General features: G+C 34.9%; 1 protein-coding gene across 2 annotated transcripts; it reads right to left on the bottom strand.

The window, feature by feature from the left end:
• Nucleotides 1–3,514: 3,514 nt before the first annotated feature.
• Nucleotides 3,515–6,935, bottom strand: LOC114725835 (homocysteine S-methyltransferase 1-like). Of its 2 annotated transcripts, none has more exons than XM_028912406.1 (7): nucleotides 6,756–6,935; nucleotides 6,587–6,643; nucleotides 5,855–6,060; nucleotides 5,607–5,736; nucleotides 4,422–4,625; nucleotides 4,018–4,089; nucleotides 3,515–3,723 (listed from the first exon to the last, which is right to left on the bottom strand). In XM_028912406.1, exons 1-7 carry the CDS (start codon nucleotides 6,927–6,929, stop codon nucleotides 3,580–3,582), a joined length of 987 nt encoding a protein of 328 aa, XP_028768239.1. In that variant the 5' UTR covers nucleotides 6,930–6,935; the 3' UTR covers nucleotides 3,515–3,579. The 2 variants fall into 2 exon arrangements, with proteins under 2 accessions (XP_028768239.1, XP_028768240.1); XM_028912407.1 differs by having other exon boundaries at nucleotides 3,544–3,770.
• Nucleotides 6,936–8,641: the final 1,706 nt, after the last annotated feature.

Below are 8,641 nucleotides of genomic sequence, written 5' to 3'. Positions count from 1 at the left end.
CACCAATAAAATTTCACGCTGAATTTTACAAAACACATAATGGGATTTACAACTTTTATAGTGAAAGTGACCACTTCTTCAATGGGTTTTGTAAACCTGTTTTCACCGGAAGAGCAACTTGTAAGCATAAATAAATCATTCAGTGAACGTGCACCTGAAGTACATCACAATAAACATTGAACTATTAAGTTTCATAATTAACTACATGTATATTAAAATTTACCATTCACGGAATGGGATTTACCATTCACGGAATGGAATTTACCAAAAACCAGCAAACATATGACAGCAATTACATTACGTAATTGCTTGCGACTATTTTCTGATTTCTGCTTCATCATTCACCAAATACTGAATATGAACCCTCAAATGCAATAATCCTGTTCCTATTTCACCATGAAACAGCCACAAAAATGAATAATCCAAATCCCACCATCAACTTCTACTCACTCATGAATAATTCAAATACTTCAGCGACCTCTTCGACGACGACAATTTCAGGGGGTACAAGTTATTTCAGACAGGGCAATGTATTTCAGCGATGGTAACCAAATTCAGCGATGGCAATCTACTCCTACGACGACGGCAACGTGATTTCGAAAAATCCTTTTTGGTGACTGCAGGAACTTGGATTTAGTTTCGTAGAAGGAAATCAGTTTCTCCCTTTCTCTATCGCATGAATACACTGCTCAATGTTCAGAGACAATCAGGGCAATTCGGTCTTTTGGCCGAAAATCTATATTCCAAATTGGTACCCAGTGCCCTATTTGTCATTTTGCTTATTCAGGTCCCTTATTTGTCTTTTTGGAATTCAGGTGGTATTTTATTGTCATTTTCCCTTTAACTTATCATGTATTTAAAGGGTAATTTTAATACTGTCAGGCTTCATTATTTATTCCGGTCAAAAAAAAAAAAAGGCTTCATTATTTATCTCTGTAGTCCTATTTGAAAATTACTCTCAAAGACTTTAGAGAGTCAAACAACTTAATGTTTTAAATACCATAAGAGGTGTCTTTTTTTTTTTTTTAAAACAAAGTATAACACCTATTTTTTTTTTTCCTTCAAAGACGAAGTAGGACTAGCTTTGATTGCTCGACGGTGCAAAAAACTAGCTGTTAAATAATAATTTTATTAGGACTTTGGATTCTTTCTTGTTTGGTACGAGCAATCACTATCATGTGAGGGGGGAAAAAAAGATAAAAGAATTAATAAGAAGGAAAAAACCTTGCATGCAATGCAATCTAGTTTTTTTATATAATTTTTTTTCTTTTTTGTTTTTTTTACCAGCAGAATGATGCATTTAATAGGAAAGATATCCAGTCACATGGGCAAACACATGCTTAGCAGAAAAATCATCTTGAACATTGTAAGAAATTATACTCTTAAGTAATTAAGTGTGAAGTAAAAAAATTGGATTTTTTACCTCTGGGGGAAAATATAAAACAACGGAGATTGGGGTAACTTAAAAAGGAGTTACTTTGATCTTAATTATAGTTTAATTCTTCTGGAGAGGAAACTTTTAACTGTAGAGAACATGGGAAAGTATAACTGAACTGAATGTTAGGTGATTTTTGATTGTGTGGCTCTGTAAACTAATGAGTTCTTGGGAAAGTTTTCTTTCACCTTTTTTTAATTTGAAAAACAATCATCTTTTTGTCTCTTGCTATCAAAAGTGCAAACAGCTATCCACATGCAATATGGGGGAATATGAATATTTTATGATCATATGTACACTTTTATATTTCTCCTCTCTAGTACTATTGATCATTTTAGGGATAATAATGCTGATTTTTAAGAAGAAAATAAGCTGGCTTTATCTAATCTATACAATTTAATTTCATTTTACATCCCATCAGTACAGATTTTTCAAATGAGACAAGAAGCTATCTATATTCATTTTTAATAAAGTGAGTTGCATAGTTTGTAAATAATACAACCTTTTTTTTTTTAATAGAGTTTATATTCTTTATATACATTGGTCATTGTGGATATAATCTGCCTTTAATAAAGTGGATATATTGAATTGTATTTTCTACGTTTATGTATTTGGAGGAAAATAGTGACATTGATATTTAGGAAGAATGATACTTGAGCCCCTAATAAAAAAATTATTAACATTTTCATTCATGCTTAAAAAATCAAATAATATACCACAGTTGTCAGTATTAGAAAGGTTATTGTTGAGAAAACCAAAGTTTTAATCATTTTGATTTACACGAGAAAACCAAATGTCACGTTCACATTTGGGAATGTAAAACTGAGGAATATGCTACTACATCCGGTCCTAATTATAAGAGCCAGTTGGTTAATTTGAGAAGATTAAGAAAGTAAGTTAAGTTAGTTATTTATCCTAAATAGGTATTATCTTTCCTAAAATATCTTTGCTAATCAAGTATATTGACTAAAACTATCATTGTTAAAAGGGCTACTTTGGAAAAAAAAATATAAATATAAGAAACAAAGTGGATTGGAGTTTTATATTTAGGACTAAAATAAAAGTCAAACAAGATCTTATATTAAGGACCGGAGGTAGTATTTGACAACTGTAAGTTTTATTTGGAGTAATTCAAATCCATTATGTTAGAATGCCAAATAATAAATAGAAGAGGGCCATGTTGTGATTATTGAATGCAATGGAGAGAATTTTTGAACTTAAATTAGAGGTTTTTAGGGTGTTTAAAATTTTGAAGTATGCGTTGGAGGTAGTCAGCCACAACTCACAAGAGAACAAATGGTCGTATTCTGGAAATGTGAGTGAAAAAAAACAGCAGAGAAATCGATGTGGTATAGCGCCACGTATTATGCGGCGATGAAGATGTTTCACCAAATCCTTCCATTGGTTCCTTCTCTGTTCCACTTGTCCTCTTCTCTTTTGGATTCAGAATCTTCTTCACTCCCATTCGCCCCTCTCTCTCTCTCTTCATCCTTCAAAATTTAGCTCTTCGATGCATTTTCATGTTTGTCCATTCGTCTCCTTCTGGGTTTTTTTCCTCTTTCATTTTTCGTTTCGTTTTTTCAGTCCCTTCTCTGTTTCAGTCATATGAATTCTATATTAACTATTTTAGTATTTTCTGTTTCATATTTCTGTATATGAAAGCTTGGGATTACATTTTCTCAACTCCCCCCCCCCCGGAGTTTGGGTCCCCCAATGCTCATATTTCTCAATCCCTTTTGTATGTTTCCACAAGTCACTAATGATTGCAAAAGAAAGAGAGATTCATATGAAGAGTCCTGAGTTACACAAGAACGTCATCAACCCCATTGAACAAAGCAAGTAATCTTCTTCTGTTTGATTATACTACTCATAAGAGAAGAAGCTTAAGATAGTCTGGCTTAGTTCTATTTGTTGTTTCTGGATGGACTAACAAAATTCTCATCATGCAATCAAACCAAAAAAAAAAAAAAAATCGAATATCACAACTCAAACGCAGCTACACTTGGATTAATCTCATTCATGTATTCCTGATTCTGAATTGTCCAGCTTCCTTTCTTCCAGAAATTTATGCAGGTGTTAAGGAAAAAGGAAACAAAATTCCTTTCATTGGATGAAAATTGCTTTGATGAACAATATAGAAAGCCTTACAAAACATCTCGCTGTTCATAGAGACAAATAAATAAACCAGTATGCTCTACTTTTTTCTCAAAGCTTTTGAGATGACTTCTATGGTGGAAGGTGTTGTCCGGCAACAGCCTCCTACGATTTTGGCTCCCAAATCTCTCCACCTTCTTGCATGCAATTCGAAATTTTCATCATTAAAGCACTTTGATGGCTGTCAATGGAAAACAGTGTATTAATACACACTACTCATCAATTGAATTATGCATACCAAGACAGTACTAAATGGATATGTCAACAATGTGTCCCACTAACTATACTTCAATCTCCCACTGACCTTTTTTTTTTTTTTTTTTAAGGCCATCGACTTGAAAAATCTAAATTGGGTTTACTTAAAATTCATTCCTTCGTTAATTAGTAATTACAGTTTGTGGAAGAGAGAAAGAGGGAAATTGACTTACCAGCCATTTCTTGGCTCTACCATCCCATACTTCCCCACTGTTAGGATACACAATGATCGCCTTCTTTGTCAACTGCAGAAAGATATTTTAGCCCATTTCAGTCAGTAATGGCAGACAATAAAGCCTTCGTGAAGTAGAGATCTTTATACAAATATATAGAGGAAATAACTTATAAAGAAATATTGATGATCTTGGTGAAATGTCTGTCAGACATGTTTATATATTGGTTTAAGATTGACTCAGTCAACCAATTCTTCATATTCTTAAAATACTATTGACAATGTCAAAGGTGCGCCTCGTTGAAGTTTGGCAGACATGTTTATATATTTGTTAAGATTGAATCAGTCAACCAATTCGTCTGAAGAACTCTGGTCTCCAATACAAACTATAAAAAGTCTCAGTACCTGCTTAAATTTGCTGATGATGTTTTCCATAAAATGGGGAGGTGCACAATTTATACCAACCGCATTTACTTTGTCACTTTTATTTATTGCATCAAGGCACTCCTTGAAGCTCTCTCCCGAGGGGGCATTCTCACCATCAACAGAGGTGAAACAGATCCAAGATGGAATTTGGACGTTTTCTTCATCAAGCAGTTCAACACAAGCCTGCAAATATATTTTTCTTAAAGATCAATCTGTTTCATCAATAAAGGAGACCCACGAACCTCATAAGCCGCACAACTTTAAGGTAAAAAAATATTGCACTCAGAAGTAAAAGAATAATTAAACATTAACAATCATATATGGCTTTGGTGCTCGAGCTCTTTGGCCTTAATCAAAATTTATGACCAGGTTCCAGAGTCACCTACATTAGCATACTGAAATATACTCCAGTCATGATGGATACGCTACCAGATCAGTAAAGAATCAACACTGATTTCTTCTCTTTATATTCTGGGTTACTTGCAAGAATCTGATAATGCTCTTTGTAGAACTTCTAGAGGTAAAACCATCCTCTAGGAAGATTATACGCAGGAAACTAAACATTTAATACATTGACCAATATTCAAGAATGAACTTTAATTTACCATTAAACATTCTGTCATGCAACCAGTTTCGAAATAGAGTTGTTGCTTTGAATTTCCCCGATGCCTATGGCAAATCAAGAAATTTCAAAACATGCGTGATTAACTGGGGCAAAAATACAGAGAGGAAAGACATTGTCACCTGAAATCAGCATTGTGCAGGGAAGTAAGGCAAATCATAGATAATACTCATCATTATACAAACTGACAAAATAAAAGATCACAAAACTTAATGCCGTGTTTTGTTCATCATGTCATCCTAGATTTGAGGATTTCTTTTTCCTTCTCTTGGTCATTGCAAGTTCAAGGATGCTCAACATAAGAGTGACAATCTTGCTGGTTTTACATAATAGGATTTTTGCTCTGTGAATTTGAAATGAATGCTGCAGTGCAGCTTAGATAAAATCAGCATTTCATTAGTCTTGTGAACCACCATTGAATTCTACACTTCATTATTGAATACTTTCAGTTTGGCGAGAATTTCTATATGCATGTCATTCATATTTACTTTACTGCAATGTACATTACCCAAAGAAAGCTATTGAGTGGAGGAAGAACATACGTTAGCTTCAAGTTTGTTTGGAATAGTTTCAAAGGCAAGTAAATCTGGACCAGCCTCGACAAGAACTTGCAATCTGCGGCGGTGAAATTCCTTTAACTTCTCCAACGTAACATGTGGTCCATAGCAACCGCTGTATGAAAAGAACGGCATCTCTAAATTCTCTCATTATATTAAAACTACCCAAACTAATTGCTGAAAAGCATTGATCAGAAGCAAACTGTCGAGTTTATAAAAGAGCACAAAAGCACCTGTATTCAGAGCCATCAGCAAGATAAGCTCCATAGCTTCCAATGGAGGCTGCAACCAAAGCCCTTCTATAGTTATGTCCAGAACTTTTCTTAATGGAATTCCAGAAACTGTCACGAGCCTCAATGGCCAATTTGACACTTCTCTCCAGCAGTAGTTCCCCTTCTTGGATGGACAGTCCCTTGGACACAAACCCGGGAAGGGTGGCCTAGAATTACAGAGAAATTTTTAAGAAAACTATGTGCATTTACTTCATTCAGGTCATAAAGATTTCACACATCAGTTTTAGGCCTCTTCGAGCAACGTAAGTAGATAATGCAAGCACATTCTTGCAGCATGATTCAGTATATGGCTAAAGATTACTCGATCCTCGATTCTAATAACATAACATACATGTAAACGAGGATATATCTCCTCTATTCATGCCATATAAGCCTATACCATTCACATTGAATAGAAAATTACAGGCAGTCAATTCTCGTATTAGTTAAGAAATACCGCTCTAACAAGAAAATCATGGAGACATTGCAGAGTCATCAAAAGAGCAGATACATAAATGAATATATTACTTCACAAACACGTCTTTACCATGCAAATTTTGTTGGCCATCAAACACTCCAGAAAACAGATTTTTTTCCTTACAGTTTCGTATGATCTTGATTTCTTCTTACAATAAAGGAAAACAGAACAAATAAATCAAGGCCAACACTGTCAATGCAGAGTCAAAAACCTACCTGGTAAGAAGAAGTCACCAATATATCCGCACCCGCCTCCAAGTATTCCAAATGAACCTAGATAAACAAGCCCATTTCCAATCAGAGATTGAGAACAAAGCAGAAATGTAAAATAAAAACGATGAAGCAGAAATAGGGGCATACAGGGGGAGAGAGAGAGAGAGAGGACCTTCTTGATGAGATGAGGATTTTTGATCAAACAGAGAGCGCTCCAGAGAGGATCGTTAATGGCAGCCCCATGTCGTTCGAGCTGGGTGGCGAAGCCTCCATCAGTGACAGCACACCCACCCGCCTTCTCAATGAGATCTTCAAGCAATGAATTTTCGTTCTTAATGTTACCCATTTCTCTCGTTCTCCTATCGGACCCAAACTGTGTGTGAGAGCCTGAGATTCGAATTCACGGGTTATTTGTGGCAACGTGAGAGAACAGAAAGGAAGGCTCTTTATTCTCGCCTACGACTGCGGGAGTTGTTGGGCCTGTGGTTCGGTGAAACAGCGACATTTGGAAACGTGAATGTGCACGAAATAGCACTCAGGTTCTGCTAAGTCAGACCTCAATCTATGACCTTGACTTTATTATGTTACTACTTAGATTAATATATTAATCGATACTAGTTCTGAGTTGTGACAACAAAATTTGGAGTGCTCATTTTTTTTATCTACAGCGTTCGAAATGTTGTATATTAGACTATGATTAATTAAAATCAAATTGACTTAGTTCACAGGAATGTAAAGCTTTCCCACAGCAAATTTCCAACTTCAAACATAAAGGAAACAAATGTCAAATAATTGAGACGACTAGTGCATATTGTTTAGGTCATTTTTCACATAGGCTACTATTTTCTTTTTGGGTCAAAACCCATACATTTGAACATAGAAATTGCATTCATGTTGACTCCTACTAACATGTTTTCTTTTAATATTAGAGTTGAACTTTGATTTTTATATTGTATTTTAATTAAGTAGAAAAACTCGACTGAGACGTGATCATTTTGAAACTTTCTTAAAGGTACACGGTTGCATGATGAAATTACAAAGTCTAAATGGTCTGACTGAAATTTTCTTGCAGAAAGTCGTAAAGTTTAGTTTCAGTTAGTTGACAGAAGCATTAGTTAGTTAGTTAATCTCAATCTCTCATTAAACAGATCCTGGGCCTGATTAAATCTAAGTGATGATGCATGATATATGCTGGATCAAACACTTAAACCCGTTGGCAGAGGCCTGAACTTGCAGCCATACAGTAGCTCCTTAATTCCTATTCCACGAATGACTAATTACAATTAATTAATCAAGCTTGTGATTTAGGAGAGTAGTTATAAAAGTGGTTAAGAAACATGTTTCCTGACGATTTCTTGTTTATCTTTGGCGAAAAGAAGGTTTCAATCTCAATATCTTGCCGTTTCTCTTGTTATTTGACAGCACAATTGGATCTGTGTAGGATCAGATATATGTGCAGAATCGCATAAGAGAGCAGAAACGACAAGGATCCAAAGGTTGAAGTTGCAGAGAAATCATTCCATCAGAAATTCATCGTAAAATATAAACAATGGAATAAATTATGCAGAAATTAATAAAACCTTGAAGCTTCTGCAATGGATTGGCTTTCGAAGCTGGACTTTTAATGCAAGTCTTGATTGAAGCTGCTACAATAACCCCATTAAAAGCCTGCAGGTGATGTTCCTTGAAGCTTATGCAATCGCTGTCGTCTTCTTTATGCAACTGAAGAGTTAGTCACTTCATACGGAAAAGATTTTATTCAAACGTATCAAGAGTAATGGCGGTAATTAAAACACAGATAATTCAGCTAGCCTTGAAATTCATCGTTTTACTTTTCAAGTAAAAGCACGCGTTTCCAGTAACTTTAATTTCAACTATGAAACATAAGCTGGTGAGAGATGAAAAGAAATGTATGATAATGCAATAGTATGGACCTAAAGAACAGACAATGGCCACTGAATTAAAGTTAGATTTGGATTGTTAGTCACTTAAGAGATCTGAGAACTAGGAACATCAGGAAAATATAGAAACTTGCAAGGACTCCTATGTATATAAATA

This window comes from Neltuma alba, unplaced genomic scaffold, assembly GCF_004799145.2.
Source record: "Neltuma alba isolate B1F8T4 unplaced genomic scaffold, ASM479914v2 tig00012283_pilon, whole genome shotgun sequence".
NCBI lineage: Eukaryota > Viridiplantae > Streptophyta > Magnoliopsida > Fabales > Fabaceae > Neltuma > Neltuma alba.
Note: the sequence above shows the minus strand (reverse complement) of the source record. Positions and strands in the feature narration are given on the sequence as shown.